The sequence below is a fragment of the Rhamphochromis sp. 'chilingali' genome (genome assembly GCF_963969265.1).
Source record: "Rhamphochromis sp. 'chilingali' genome assembly, chromosome: 13".
NCBI lineage: Eukaryota > Metazoa > Chordata > Actinopteri > Cichliformes > Cichlidae > Rhamphochromis > Rhamphochromis sp. 'chilingali'.
The window spans coordinates 31,336,770-31,354,128 of NC_137940.1; the positions used below are offsets into that span (position 1 = coordinate 31,336,770).

At 38.2% G+C, this 17,359-nt stretch overlaps 1 protein-coding gene across 1 annotated transcript in view; it reads right to left on the reverse strand.

The window, feature by feature from the left end:
• Positions 1 to 17,359, reverse strand: part of pcdh11 (protocadherin 11) — a 139,132-nt gene that overhangs the window by 63,493 nt on the left and 58,280 nt on the right. Inside the window, exon 4 of the mRNA XM_080900967.1 lies at positions 15,601 to 15,660. Coding sequence (XP_080757093.1) covers positions 15,601 to 15,660 — 60 coding nt within the window. The remainder of the gene's footprint in view (positions 1 to 15,600; positions 15,661 to 17,359) is intronic.

Below are 17,359 nucleotides of genomic sequence, written 5' to 3' on the forward strand. Positions count from 1 at the left end.
TTTGAGGTTGACTACAGTTGAGGAAGTGTCTGGCTTTCTTTACCCACATCACTCAATGCCTTCTCACCTCCTTTTGCTCCAGACTACACTAGGGAAAAAAGAGGAGCTGTTTTGAATAAGTGTCACCGCAGCCTCCAAGAGCTACATTGATCTTTACTGCTATGCAAATTTAGGATGTCATGGTGTCTATGCTAAGAAGTCAAGGAACGGAACGAATATTTCAGCCTGAGGTCTCTAACTGAAGTCGAGTCCTTTACTACTATTGTAAATACTTCCATTGACAATTCTAAGTACACCTAAGTAATAGGGTCATCTTTTGACCTCCAGAGATGCCCCCTTTTTTTAAAGTATGATTCAATAAGTTGCTAAAGATGTTACATTAGGATTTCGATCTATTGTGACTTTACTGCAAAGTTTTTGCAGTTTTTCATTGTTACAGATGCTATGAACATCCCACTTCACCTCACCATAAAAGTGTTTTATTGGGTTGTGATCTGGGGACTGTACAGACCACTGGAGTAAAGTAAAGCAATTTCCTGGAACCATCTTGAGACAATGACACATTTTCTTGCAAAAAAACTTCCTTCTTAAAAAAACAGAATAAGACAGAATGGTAAGCAGTAATGTTAGATATATTTATGGAAGCAATAATATGATGAAAGTACCAACCAAACACTGTTTTTCTGTTTTCACTCAATCTTCAATTTGGTTCCTTCCAATATCAAGTAGTTATAGCACAGAAGACATACCTTGCTCTTTCTTACAGTACCACCAACACTTGAAGTCAGGCCCTAGATATTTTTACACTGGTTAATGGCAGTGTTGTGGATTGACTTGTAGAGGGACAGAACAAGCACTGCCTAGTTTGTTTGCCCTGATTGAATTATATATATATATATATATATATATATATATATATATATATATATATATATATATATATATATATATATATTCCACACAGCCACACTGACTGAGATAGTGTGTAAGTGAGAGAAGATACTCGTGCCCCTTGCTGATTTCCACCTTGTCTACACTTAGTTTTCCCCCTGTTTGGTGATAGCATGTCAGCTGGTGCTGTCACAATGGATGATAACAATCTTACTAATACATAATAACATCCAGGGCTTTATATCCGCCTCGCAGTCTCTGCATTATTACAATATTATTTGCTACAAGAAAATGAAGATTTTGCTGCTGGCTAAAACACAATATGAAAGGACAGACAGGGAAAAAAAAGTTAAGTGTTTTAGCAACACTAGTCATACGACCCTAGTGTGCTATTAACTGTAATATTGTTGCGGAAAAAACTCATGTTATATGTATTGAGAGCCATTTTCTTTTACTCGCCAGTGGCAGGATTTTAAGGTTGTCATGGTCTAAAGAATTGTCAAAATTTGCCCACTTTTTAGAAACTCGGTTTTATTCACCATGTCTGCTAAAGGTTCTACAGTGATATCCAGTTCAGAGTTTTGTCCAGTGGTTTTTATACCAATTTAAAAACTGATGCAGAATTTGACAGGAATTAAGTTAAATATACTGTAAATGTTGGTGACATAAGAGCAGACGCTACATGTTTCAATGGCTAATAATTGAACTGTTCAGCCCTGTCTGCATGTCTGCCTCCATAGTGAGTCACAAGAGCTTGAGCAGCATTAACAGTGAGGTTTATCTAATAAAGTGCACTGCCAAGGAGGAAACACGAAAAAAAGAGAATGGAAAGACCCACTAATGTGTCATACCTTAGTTTATCAAGATCCTGTTGTAATATGAGTTGTTCACCAATTTGATCGCTCTCCTACTGAAACATTTGACAGTTTTCCTCATTGACACTTATGGAAGCATTATCCAAAGACTGTGATGTGCAAATACGTAGTGAATCACAAGCTCGAGTGTGGAGAAAAGAGCCTGAACCACTGTCATTCTCTGACGAACATGAAACACAGTTATGATACTGACTAATCATTGTCACTAAATCTATGGTACTGATCTCCTAAAAGTGGTAGATGCTTCTGTCTTAAACACACTGCCATTTGCCAAATGGTAGCTATAATGTTATTAATATTATTGAATTGACATTCAATGTCATTCTTCACATATTACAACAGGCGTAAGGATCAGACATAGAAGCTCGTGAAACATTAGATGACAGTGGCCTTGTTATAAATTTCAGTGAAAACCCCACAACAAGAAGTGATAATACTTTATTAATCTCTGTGAGAATAATGGCCCTCTCGCTGAAATGTTGACATGTCTCATTTCAGAAATACGTCTTTTTTTCTATTCCAGTTATATGTAATCTGTTCACTACACACAAATCAATTTATATCTTAAGCGATCAAATTTAGCATGAGGATGACGTTTTTGTGCAGCTAAAATTGGCTTATATCTGTGTTTATAACCAACAGTGTGGGTTCATCTCCAAGAAATTGATTCTGATTGTCTTTCTATATTCCAGAATAGTTTTTTTCCGCATTGGTAACAGGTGTGTTTTCATTACTCAGTGGTGAAAAGTGTTGTTCTTTTTTTTAAAAACAAACAGCTCATATAGGTTTAATATAACCAAAAGACTGTAGTTATAATAGTCCAGTAACCGTAAAACTTAAAAGGTAAGTTCTGAGTATTGTTACAGTAAGTATATTTTTTTCCATTACTGTTTTTTTTATTGGTTTGGCGCAGTTTTCATAAGCAATTGGTACATTTTCAAAACTCTTAGGACTTATATCACAACAGATCATCAAAAGTGCACCTTTTTCAAACATTTCAGCATATTTTCAATTGTGTTAGTACAATACACATAATGACAAAATATCCTTTTCACTACACAAAATAAGTGTTCCATCTAAATAAATGTTTCGTTCACAGTTACTGCCTTTCATAATGTTATCACTATAAAATTTTTGATTTGCATCTTTTATTATTCAGTTTAATACATTTGTCTGTCATTTAATTCAACTGATCTTAATGTTTAATCAGTGAATCATTCATTATGTCCATGGATTTTCAACTTGACTGATTGTTGTCTGGTCATTTGTAAGTTACACATTGCTGCAAGAGCTTTCAATCTAGAAATACTAATTGCTAATTGTTTCCCTCTGATGATCACAATTAGTTACCATATAAGTAGAACTGTGTTTGAGACTTCGCACTGTTCAAATATGGAGCAGGATAGACTCGTAGGGAGAGGAAACCTTCATCGAAGAGGTGGTGGTGCTCCTCGACAGAGAGGTGGGCACAGACAAAGAGAAAGAGGTGGTGGTGCTCCTCGACAGAGAGATGGTCTTCAGAGAAATGTAGGCAGAAGACAACGCATCATCATCTCTAATGAAGTCCGGGCCATCATTGTTGACCATGAGGTTAACAGAGGCCTTACCATGGCTGAGGCTGCCAGGTTGGTACAGCCTAATTTACAAAGGTCAACTGTCAGCTCTATCATCAGAACTTTTCGCCAAGAAAACCGGTATGTCTGCTACAGCAACTTCACTTCTAAAATATAGTACTCTATTGTATAGATGAACAACATGTAATTGTCAGTTTACAGTAATGTAATTTGTAATACTTCAATATTGACAGTATATGATTGTCCTCAGAATTAACAGGAGACAACCTGGTGGTGGTCGCCCACGTGTTTTGACTGACCAGCAGGAGTTGGCTGTGGTGGAAATGGTCAGGGCAAGGAATGACACACGGCTGTCTGAAATCAAACAGGCTATTGAGAACAGCAATGACACCTTTGCCAATGTGCCATCAATTAGCCTTCCAACGATTGCCCGGCTTTTGAAGAAGCACCAGGTTTCCATGAAACAAATTTACTTGGTTCCTTTTGAGAGGAACAATGTCCGGGTGAAACAACTGCGTTCAGAATATATTCAGGTACAACACTAAACTGGCATGCAATTACTGAAACAGTACTGACAACTATTAGTTGTAAAAAAAACTAACTAAATTATCATTTTAGAGGGTGATGGAGCTGGACGCTGCTGTGAATCATCACAAGTATATTTTTGTTGATGAGGCCGGTTTCAATCTGGCAAAAACTAGACGCAGAGGACGTAACCTTATTGGACAAAGGGCTACCATCCCAGTCCCTGGAAAACATGGGGGAAACATCTCAATGGGTGCAGCTATATCTGAAGATGGTGTGGTTGTGGCTGTAGACCAGTTCTAGGGTCATACAACACTGAACACCTGATAGTTTTTTTTAAATGAACTGGAGCAGGCCTGTCAGGGAGAAGACATCGTCTATGTTGTTGTGTGGGACAATGTCAGCTTCCACCATGCACAGCTGGTTCAGGAATGGTTTCAAACACATTCTCGCTTCATGACCCTCTATCTTCCACTATATTCCCCTAGCCTCAACCCAACTGAGGAATTCTTCTCTACATGGAGGTGGAAGGTGTATGATCGCAATCCCCATGAGCATGTCTCCCTTCTTCAAGCCATGTGTGAAGCTTGTGGTGATATAACTGCTGAGCAATGTCAAGCCTGGATTCGTCATGCCAGGAGATTTTTCCCACGGTGCCTGAACAACGAAGACATCCACTGTGATGTTGATGAAAATTTATGGCCCAATGTTAATGACCGGCTTGACCTTTTTCGTGTGATATATGTGTGTGTGTGTGTGTGTGTGTGTGTATATATATATATATATAGATATACAGATACATACATGGAGACCAGAACAGCCAATCAGATTTTTTTTGCATCCAAATCTGTGATTGGCTGGTTTTGTGGCACAAATATAACGGTGTACAGAAAGAGTTGAGCGCGCACAGGCAGAAATGTTGAGAGCGCAAGCAACACATTGCGAGTGAGCGCAAATGCAAAAACTGAGCAACAGGGGCTGCTATTGTGTGTGTGTGGATAATAGCAAACACTGAAATACATTTTTTGCACGCAGCAATGAATTTTGTTCACTCAAATTCAGCTTTTCTTCGCTCAAAATAAATTTCTCCTCAAAATGCAACACTTGCACCTGCAATTTTTTTTTACGTGCGCTCAATTTTCTTTTACGTGCGCTCAGAATAGTGGCACAAAAATAACGCAATACATTAGAGGCTAAATTAAAAGCAGCGTCAGACCATGTCTCCATGGTGTTTTCTATATAAAGTTCACAACTTACTGTTAGCACCTCAGAAACTCATTTGAAGGTGACAAGTGCTGTGCTTTAGGTTAACTGATCAGAAAGTCTGGGTTAAACAGAAACTTTTGTACTGGAAAATATTTTCCTTTAAGGGAAGTAGCCATGTGAATAACCAGAGATAGGTCCAGTGTGGTAGGATGTGAGCATGTAACTAGGACACAGTGCACAAAGAGTCAAACAATGGTTGTATGTGGCTAAGTTTTTGGTGTAACAGTTATCTAAATGTTTGTGCCATGTGCACTGCCCTGTGAAAAAGGAAACAAATCATGCAACGTTATGATGGTGTCTTTTTGCCTCCCCCTCATCACCATAGAGCTGGCCCGAACAGTAAAGGTTAGCAGCTAACGAGCCAGGCTGGAGTAGAAATACACCAACATTTGAAACTTTTAGAAAATCTTGACAAGTAAAATGCAAACTCTGTGAGCGGAAATTTGCATAGGATTTAGCAAAGAAAAAAATTAAAACATTGTAAACTGCTTAAACTAGTAGGTTGCAGGAAAAAGAGAGACGCCAGTTATTTCACAGCAGTTATTGTGAACTGTATTAATTCCTTTTTTCTTATCATTATGTTTTTACATGTTGTTCAAAGTTAGATAAAAAAAAAACAAGCCAAAAGAACTTCAACACAAATGATGCATGTGTACTGCCACGCGTTGTATTAGGACAAATTAACATGGCAGCTTGACATGGTTTGTGATAAAGGATGGCCAAATTACACTCAAATGACAAAATTTGAATTAGGTTTGAATCCTACTTCTACTTACAGCCTACAAGATCTCTTCTTGAAAACAGACAAAAATCTTAGCAGAACAGTCTCGATAAATTAGAGGCTATTTTCATAAACATATTCCCATTTCCTTCATGCATATATTCCCCAAATACATTGTTGTCAGCTTCTCTGGCAAAGGAGCCAGTTAGAGGTGTGCCACTGATGCAATTCAAAAGCCATCCAATACAGAGTATCCTCTCTTCTCCAGCCTGCTTTACTCAATTGGGGTCCATCACCATCATGAAAACAAACGTCTCCTCACTGCCAGGGTAATTTTTCCTCCTCTTCCACCACTGACTCATATTAATATCTTTGTAGAAGGCTATGTGTGCTCCAGGAGGCCAGTCCCATGTGTTTTTTTTCCAAACCTCTCGCTGTTTCTCTGGCCACAGCCAAGTGCATTAACATATGTTCTCACAGCGCACAGTGCTACTCTGCATTGGTAAATGCCTTATTACAGCAAGACCCGCTCTGTGCTCTTCCATTGAATATCCGTAAGTAGTAAATCACAGCCATACCAGCCCACTCAGAACAGTAGGAATGTGTCTCACATGACAGGAGGGCTCCTTAACATTTAGTCAGAGGCCCTCTTTGTCAATTTAATATTCCTCCTACTCACAGTAATTGCGGGTGGTAATAATGACAAATAAAGGCAATATTGCTACTGCATGTTACATACTGAGTGTAATAAGGTCATCTGCTGGTTATGTTTTTTCCCCTGTATTTATGCCTTTTTAGCATGCAGAGTCAAATCTCTCAGTATGACTTACATCTCGAAAGATATGCCAGTGTGAAATATGCAAAGGCAGAGGGTGAGAAAAATATCCCGAGCAATGCAGCTTGTTCTTGCCTAGAGAGCTTACATGCTTGTAATCATTTCCTAACTGCGGTTTCCTCTTTCATTTGTTGGTTTTTATTCTCTTCTGTCTTAAGTAATATCAAGCATTTCAGAGATCATGAAATCAGTGTCATAATATAAATACACACGCATATATCTCCTTTACAATTGTAGAGAAAACAAAAGCTGGCTTTCACTTTGTGGAAACAAAGTGGTGCACACGGTTGGCAATGGTGCACAAACTAGAGTGTATTAAAACAAAAGTCAAAGAGACAGAGGAATACATCTCCCACAGTATGATGGGATATTTTTGACAAAACACTTGTTAATTGAACATTTTGTGTGTGTGTTTACTAGTAGTGTGTAAATTCCAAGTAATATAATTACTTCATAAAATAAATAAGTGTGGACATCCCAAAAACATGCGACATATTAACATCAATTAAGAATGCAGCTTGATTGCCACCTACAGTGAAAGTGTTGCTTGTATGATGAGTAAAATTGTGAAACTGGAGGACAGATAATGCACCCACTATCTTATCTGAGAATGCAGCAGGCTGATGATTATGCTGATTGCTGCAGGAGCAGTTTTGGGTTAAAATGTGTTCACAGTGCTCAAAACTCTCACTTTTAGGGTAAGGCTGTTTTGCTTTTGTGCTTCTTTTTTTTAACGTTTACTTTGCATTTCAGATTTCTGTGATCTTTGTTCTGTCTGCCAGGGAAACAGTTGTGCTGTGTTGATCTGAAGACATATTCAATGTGCATCAAATACTAGAGGGAACTCATCTTATTCTTGCACAGAAAACTGAGGGCTGGCATCCATGACATCCCACTGCACTGCACTGATTTATAATCTTAGGGAGGATACATCTTAGCAAGGATACATCGCTGAAACATGAAGGCATTGAATAATACTTTTCTCATGAATCAAATCATTAAAAGAAGCTTTTTTATAACTTAAACCTCACCCGTGAATGCTGAATGCTGAGCATTTTGTGATTAATGTTCAGCTATAAATTAAACATGCTGGATTTTGAGGATATTTTTTTTACATTTATTTATGTTCTTTTAATCATTTATTATTTAATGCCTTTTCTGACAAGTCAGATAACCTAAGGACACAAGTTATGTTTGCTTTAACTTTTCAAATCTATTCCTAGATAATCTAGCTTGCACCGACGTGCTAACTAATGAAGCCTATAATGCTGTTTTTAAGTCATTAAACACGAAAGTCTAACAACACAGCTTTTGCCTAATGACAATTTGTGACAATGTCTTGTTTCAGTATTGCTGTTACAATAAACAAAAAAACTACACCCTGTGAAATTGCCCAGTTATTTAAAAAAATATATGTTATTGCATAATCTTACAGTATTTGCACTGTTTTTAAGTGAAAGTGTATAATTAAAACCAGAGACTACACAGCAAATTTACAATTGGATGAGATCACGTTATTTCTACTGCCATACAAATGATTGGACATATAATTTCCAATTCAAGGTTAACTGTAAAGACACGGTTACCAAGGAAAAGATGTGACCGCAAATACAGCTGGAGCTTCGCATTTTTGACTGTTGCTACATAGTCCTGCATATTAGGGACTTAAAACCTCAAACACATCTGCAGCAGTTATTAGAAAGTATAGAAAGAGCTACAAGTATCCTTAAATAATGATGCCAAATAAAATCTAGTATTTAAAGTGCCTTAAAAAACAGATGAGTGCTCCTGGCTTGGCACAAGGAATCCTTGGAAACTGTTGTTTCACTGATGTTCACAGTGCAAAGAATATTGCATGACGCCAAACTCTGCAACTGGTTTCCAAGAAAACTACTGCTTGTAAAATAGCTCAAAACCTCAAGACCTTAAAAAACATTTCTGTGCATTTTAGAGAGTTTTTAATCATGCCCAGGAAAAAAGAAAAAATGGGTGGGAACACAAAATATAAGAGAATAAAATGTCACTGATGATGATGATGACAATGACCAGACTAGGGTTGTATTATCTTATCTTTATTCTTTTGAGTTTTTATTTATTACAACAGAACAGAATTTCATTCTGTAACATGATATAAGTAAAAATGTGTAGATATACTTACATGTATATTGTTTTTTACACATTGTAAAAGGGCTTCCAGAACCATCTATCATGCTCAGTGTTAGATTAGACACAAAGAGTAGGTGGTGGTAGGTTGGAGGATTGGTTTAGATGGCAGTTCTGATCCAATCTCGCAATGACCATCCATCATAGCTTCCTGTGATGCCGTGTTTAACGTCTGCCAATATCTTATTAGAAATGTGCTAGATCGTAAAAATGAAAACTCCTAGGTATTTAAAGGAGCTCACTATGTCATCGCTTGAGACAAGATTCTACATGAGATACTCTAAGAAGAAGCAACTTGGTTTGAAACTCTGAAGGCTATGATAAATCACTATAAGAAGTTATAGGGAGCTTTACAGAGGCTCTAAAAATATGTTGGGTTTTCAAAACAAAAACAATAAAAGATAATAATTATTTAGTTATATGTATTATTGCTGAATTTGCTGAAACCCAAGGTCCCTTTATATAAGAGTATAAAGAAACAAAGGCTAAAGGTTGAAGACTTTTTTAGGAGGTGAGTTTTGGCAAGCTTATTAAAGTAGCCCAATCACACTTAAATGAACTTAAATACACTGAAAATATTGTATTTATAATGTTTTTAATTCTGCCTTTTCCTAAGGAGGACATATCAAACAGCACCGGTGAGACAGGCACACTCACAATGTCCTCTAAATATATTTAGGTTATATTTTTTTCTCTTGATAAGCATTGTCTGATTATTCACTATTATATATTGCTATTGCTTGGTTAAAATTTGGTTGTGAACAGGAACTCTTGACCTTAAGTTACTATTACCACAATCTGAATTAGTGTATTTAAGTCTTAGGTTTAGCTGTATTTCAGTTTTAGTTGTATTCAGAAGTTTTCTCTTCAACTGTTCAAAAGTGAACATGCACAAGTAAACAGCACTCGCATGATGAAAATCTGAATTTCTATTTGGTATTTCTGGGGCACCATTTGCAGTGGATTAGCTCATGTACTAAAGTATTTTGTCACAGCAGGTTGCATGTAGGGCTGGGCCATATTATACCGTTCACGGTAATACCGGTATAATGTTAGGCAACGATAGGAAAATGAAATATCGCGATAGAATGGGAGTAAAACGCGCATGCGCAGTGCCTTTGTTTTCATACGCACATGGCCGATTGTTGAGTGAAACAGATGAACCAGAATTGGTTTGTAAAAATGGTGCAACTTCCGTGATGTGGAACTGGTTTGGTGTTTGTCCGTCAGATACACAACAAAGCACATTTTTTTGCAGAACATGCAAGCGGCCGTTGTTATTGTCGTATTTGTCGGACTAAGATGCTCTTAAATCTGGGAGTAATCTGGGTCCTAAACTCCGTATACTTCAGGTCAAACAACACTGCAGCATCACTTAGAGTTAAAAACTGTCTAAATTCTTTCATCTTTAATAAAACGATCAGCATTGCTGCTTTACCAGGTGTAACTATAAAGTTTAACTTCCAGGCATCCATGAAAACAAAAGTTATTACATTTAACGGAGTTAGAAGTTAGCAGGAAGCTAGCGGAAGTTAGCTCGCTAGTTTCGCTAGTTACCTAAGCATGATATTGCATGTTCTGACTGAGAGATTTCTGAAAAAAATCAAACGTACAGCTCTGCTATCACTTCCAACATAAATGAAGACAGGAAACTAAACAGCAGTGACGTTTGTAGGGTTACTGAAGTTGGGCTAGCTGGTATATAATGATGTGCTACGTGATCGCTAGCGACACAGCTATGTTAGCATAACATAAACAGTGAAGCTGGAGGACGAACACTAACACTTTTCCACTTATAAAAGTTAACGTGAAGGTTCTTCATGGTTAGAAACAAATGCAATCGCATGGCAGGATGCTGTAAACGGACCAAACTTCAGTCAGGAGAACAACTGAGATAATCCATCCACAATACGAGGTTAGTCATTAATATACTGCAACAACATGGGAATAGAGCAGCTGCCAGAGAATTCAACATTAATGAATCAATGGTACAGAAGTGGAGGAAGCAAGAAGAATGAGTTTAATAAAGTTTGATTTATCTGACTGCTTTGTTTCGCTTAATGTGCCTTATAATCCCGTGCACCTTATGGTCCGAAAAATGCGTACTGCACACTGCAGTTTAATGTTGCAAAGCACCTCTTTTTAACTTCAGTGGATATTATACATGGTTATGCTCAGGATATGTCAGCCCATTTCTACTGGAAATGCCTTTTGGTTAAACTTTCAGCAAGGAATTTGCATTTGCACTGTTACATTTTTATAAAGCTTTAATGTACATAAAAACCAGCTTCTTGTTTAAGTGAAAATAAATGGAAGGTTGTCTTTTTGCGCTAGTAATGTTGTGGAGTTGTATTTTGTCTCACATCAATTATATCGTCGGTTATATCGTTATCGCAAATTTTCAAATATATATCGTGATAAATATTTTTGGCCATATCGCCCTGCTCTAGTTGCATGTGATAATTTAGAGTTTTAAAATACACGGGTACTCTTGTAGTCGTTGTACAGTCCATTTGAAAACTTCAAGTAGGATCCATGAGATTCATATTCCGTTTGCCTACAAAGTTCAAATCATTTGCTATTATCCTCTGTTTGACTAAGATGCTTAAACACTAGCAATCTAGGAGACCAGGCAGCTGGACTGCAGTCCTGGCGCACAAAATGACTTCCCATTAATAGGTTGGGGAGCATCAGGAGAGCCCACCCTGAGCAGAGATTTCCACATGGATATGGCCTATAGCACAAGGGTACCTGCCCTCAGCCATCTGCACTGATTTGACAAATGATTCTATATCAAAGGCCTCTGCACTGATTTGGGTCGTAATTGATTGGAGGCGAGGCCCTCAAATCCCTGATTGGTTTAGCTGGATGTGGGGAGGGAGATACGTGGCGAGTGAGAGGAAAGGACAGCCAGCATGTGAGAGAGTACAGTGCAGGGGATCTGGGAAATATACTAACAGAAGTGAGCCTCATTTGCACTTTGAGAGAATTCAGAATGAAATTTGTGTGGTACGCAATTTCGTCAAACAATATGCATGGTACATTCTTTTACAGAGCAACCCATGTTGTCTCTGAGCTTGTGTTTCTTTTTCCAATGTGACTGTGGGGATATCCAATTTGTTACTGTGTCCATAAAGATCGGATTTCACCATACAAAAAGAAGAATTTGGTTAGAAATGGAATATTATTGATTTGTTCCACACGGAGGTGTGGTCTGATGCAGATATATGAGAATTGTAAGTTGGCTGAAAGGAAAGCATCGATTATATATTTCTTCATCATTTTACCCTGAATATTTGATACCATTAACTGCTGTTACGGAAATTATGTGACAAGTGAAATATCATCAGAGAGGATAGCCATTGTTCACTTAACATCCTGAAAGTTACCTAAACCTCATTACCGATTAAATGGATTAAGGGGATGTCAAATACTTTTTTATCCTTTTTTTTCAGTTAGATTTCCAAAGAACATGAATTTCTTCCTTGATATGCCAGGTATGATCTTGAAAAGTGTATTTTTTTAATAATATTGTAGATAATTTTCCATTCTGTCATTTATACTATGGTGCGTAGAAGATGTCCTGCAGATGAGCCAGGATACTGTGGAGCCCTCTTAATACAATTGTGACTGTGATGTTATGTATATAGAGGCCTACTCCCTTCATTACATGGCAGGCTGGCTGCACCACATACCTTTTGCCATTTGACACAGACATGCGGTGCTTGCTAGTGACAGATGCTGCACAGCACTGGTCCCAGAGGTCACAGATGACCTTTTGGATTGTCTTTTTTTCAGTCACAAAGCATTATTTATTTGACGATGGCCACCAATGCAACCCCAGGCACCTTGATGGAGCCGTGGGTTGTTGCTGCTTGTCTTCTGAGATTACATTTACCTCAAATGAATTGGAGTTGAGTGACTGACTGTGTTTGCCCGTGCACTTGCATGTGCGAGGATGTGGACGTACATCTTTAGGAAGATACATTACTTATCCATAGTCTGCTTGACGCAAATAACAAAGCTTAATTGCTGCATGACAGGCCTTTTGTTTGGATGCCTGAGGGATTTCCTTTTATTATACAGAGTGAATCACCATTGAAATGTGTTTATTCGGTGGCCTTTCCTTGGCTTTAAAAAGCTCCTGCACACTGTATGTCTTAAGAATTTTATCTGTAACACTCAGCGCATTTACATTCATGTCTTTGTCAAACTTCACAGAATAAAGTCTAACCCTTCAAGAAGCAAGGTGTTTCTCTCGCATGCTCATCACTCAACCTTTACATTGTTAGGTGACATTTCACAAGAGAGTTTGTCTTTTGTGGAAATAAAAACTGTGAAACGCGAGGAAAACAAAACTGTGAAATGGCATCCCGGAGTCACACGGCTTTAGTTTACCGTAGCTATTTCAGAGTTGGCAAGAACAAGGTGCAGTGCAGGCCCCATATTGTCAGAGGTGCTTGATCCCCACCCCCATCCCTTGTCCTCTCCATCTGTCACCTATTTAAATTGTGGTGTTCACAAAGACATACACATACTTTGGCATGCTTACACACACATTATTATACACAGCCACCTCAGATACCAAGAACCGTATTATAATGAACTACTTGTATGTTATAGCTTGTCAGACGCACATGACTTTATGTACAGAACCAAGCATGTGCATCCCTATTCACATTTTATTACTACCCTGTTGTGCTATAATGAGGAGTTGTTATTCACGCTGTCGATTCACAGGAAAACCTTGTGAAAACCCATGTGAAACAATTTTCTGTAGCCTGAAGCCTCATGTCAGAAATATGATCTTACCCTCACCTCTTACCCCGACTGCCGTAGTGTGATGATGCTCTGAGGTGAGCCCACACATCAATTATTCACATAATGCAAAATTTTTACTCTTTATCTTCTCGCCAGCTAGGGGAGACAATTTAAGAAAATAAGAAGAGAAAATAAATGATGAGCAGAGGGAAAACGCAGCAAGACACTTGGTGGGTGAATAAGAGAGTTTGCGGTGGACAGACAATGCTCTTGATGTGAGTTATAATTGTAGTTTAACAATGTGTGGACCTCTGGGATATTCACTATGCAATATATGGCCTTTAGACTAGAATCACTATGGAAACCAAAGGCCCTGAACGACCTGCAGTGCCCACCCACTTGGACAGCCGTTAATCATCTTCGCTCAGATCCTGGCACTGCAGAATTTGGCCAATGTGTCAAGAAGCAATTATATATACTTAGTGCTCGGGCACCCGATCTCCTCCCTCTCCTCGCTCTCTCACTCTCACATTCTTAATATAATCACAGAGTAGTCAGTTTAAAAGCCCTCTGTTCATTTCGCTATCTATCTGGGGGATGCACACAATGCAGATGAAGAGAAGTTTAAAAAGCCAGTGGATATTCTATTCTGAGAGCCATTATAATCAGAATATTCTTTACATATAAATCATATCCAGCCATTTACTCATTTTACCAGCCTCCTGAACTGACTGACATACTAAATTACCCCAGCTGGCCCAATGCATTCGCTGCACATATTGGGCTGGTGTGGATCATGGAGACTAATGTGAGCTGACTAGAGGGAGATTATGTTCAGCTGCTAACAGCTAAAACGTGAATAAGACTATCCGCAAACCTACAGTGTTCCCCCATTACATCAGCCCTGATCAGCTGGGTAAAAATGGAAAGAGTGAAAGAGAGAGAAGTATGGGGTCCAGAGGAAACAAGACGTAGACATAGTATGTGGAGCAATCGAAAGTGATGTCTTCTTACATTAACACATCTGTAACACCCCATTAGAGCTACGGCACGCTGTAATTTCTCACCAAAAGCAACCCAAATTTGAAAAGTTCATGCCTTACATGGATGTGCGTTCTTATTCTACAATGATAGATATGCAGATAATTTACTTTTTCCAGTGATTTTCCAGTGACAGAGCAGAGAAACGGGTATCATATTTTGTTATTATTTACTGTCCGACCACTGTCTGCATATTTTAATGCCACCAAAGTCATTTCAGACAGCTAGCTGTGCATTAGGGATGTAGAGCGGTGTTAGGCTTTGAACAGTTGATGACAGCCTGTCAGACAGCTTCCATCTATTGGGCTCCTTTTACCAAGGTCCACTCTTGCAATAAGCCACTCTCAGCCATAACGCCCATTCATCCAGAAAAGGAAACAGGCATTTTTGACACGTTTGGTGCTAAGTGAACTGAAATTGCGCGAATTTCACTGCATGGCACATTATCACATTTGCAAGAGTCACGCATCAGGAGTAGAGGTTGAAGGGGACAGTGACTTCAGTCAGTGTGTGGTGACGACTTGAGACCATCACAGTGAAGTGATGACTTTGACTGTGCATGTACAAGACTAATTAGCATTGAATAAATTTGCCCTTCTCGCTTCATGTTAAATAAATCTCGAACGATTAGCAGAACGCACAGAGGAAGAACAGAAAACAGATGAAACTGTTGTCTTGGAAATGAAAATAGTTTCTTTAAGAACCCATGATAAACAAATTCATTTTGCACACCATTTGGCAAAGAGTCTTGCAATGATATGGTGAATGGAACATCAGATATGTGAGAAGATGAAAAGGGTCTTGACATATTATGCAGCTAATTTACAAATGCAAAATTGCAAATAGACACAGAATCACAGCTTAATAAGAACATCGTATTCTTAAAATATCTGTAATTATTTCACATAATGCTGTTTATTCCTTGCCTGAAAGCAAACTGGAGCTTACCTTATGAGGACAAATGGGAGGCGGTGAGTTAAAAGACTTCTCTGGTGTCTGGCTCTGGTTCTAGTAGAAAAAAAAAACATTATCAGGGACATGTTTCATTGGAGGCATATCCTTGCATAAAGTTTCATCTTATTTACTATTCCTTGCTATTAGTATTTTTGCTGTGTTTTTAAGTGGGGGTTAACTCCCACTCTTTACTACCCACTAAGCCAAGATCACAACATTTGTCAAGCGTCACATTTTAAATCTCTATCTTGACAGCGTCGTCTTATCTGACATAACGTGAGCGGAGTGATTTTTTTTGTTATTTGTTTTTGTGTTCCCTTATTTCTATCCCTGCTCAAAGATTATAAATTCTTCTTTGTCAGAAGATTTCGCTGAACATATGTTCGGATTTTTCGTACACGCCCGACTGCATTTTTTGAGGTTAAATGATTATCACATTGTTAATACACCAATATATCACTCAGATACAAGAAAACACCATTAAAAGCAGACACAAGGTAAGTCAACAAGCCAACAACAGATGGTCCTGCTGCTTGTGATTATGCAAAGATCCAAAGTATTTGCATACTCACAATGCCATCATAAAAAAAAAAAGAAAAAACAATAAGCCATCTTGAGCTGACCTCAGTGAGAAATGAAAAAAAAAAGAGCAATGGGTGAAACAGAACCAGCAGGGAAGCGGAGGGGCTCGGAAAACTTCTTTTGGAATCTACCGAGGGCTTGCCTCGTGGGAAGGCCCTGTTGATTTTCAAGCAGGTGCTTTCAGTTATGTCCTCATTTCCAATTATGTGCCTGTGGTACGTCTGATGCTCTGTGACACTATTAATGGCTGCCTTATGGTTTCTCTAGGACAGATGAGACACTCGACTCTCCAGACTCTTAACATCTATATTTCATCGCAACGTAGAAGGAGAACACCTCTCTGGACAAGGCAACTAAGAGAGGGGAGAAAAAAAAAATCAGCCAGGCATTCACTGTAGCGTAAACACCAGGTCATGAAATATAAATGAATAAATGGGCCTTGCTGGGACGATGGAATTAGTAGACAAAATTTTCCCTACAGATTGAGTAGGCAATATAACCATGATATCTTAATTGATGTGACAAATAAACATGAATTATTTTCTTTGTGGGTAGGAGCAGGAAATGGAGTTTCCTTCTGCATGTTCCCAGTGGGGGAAAATGAATGACCTTGATTCTGAACACTGCCTCCAAAATTGTGAATATTAGATTCTACAGGATATTGTAGAGTTAGGAGGAGAGTGACAAAAAAGAAAAAAAGAGAGTCCAATCAATTATAATGTGAACCACAGTGTTTGCAATGTACAGATAACTCGGCACACCATCAATACTGGCGATTAATCAAGGCATGACTTGCAAAAACTTCACACAAAGCATTCAGGAAAATATTCCCTTTACCACCAATGCCAAATATGCTAAAACTATTGAACACACAATGTGATGTTTATGCAAAAGTATTTAGTTATTTATTTGTTTTGTTTTGTTGAATTTGTACAAAACAATATGTGATCCAAATTAACAACTACTTTAATTTGGAAGTACAAATACTGTTAAAGAAGAGACATTATCAAATGCAAAAAAGTAAAAAAAAACAATAAAGCTAACCACCACTTTTCACTCATGCCATTTCTAATAAATTCCTAGTTTAACTCACTCGTTGAATCTATATAATAATCATTAGTGTTTCATCAGCGTGGAAACTGTACAGCTTTTCTGACAAACAGCTCATAGC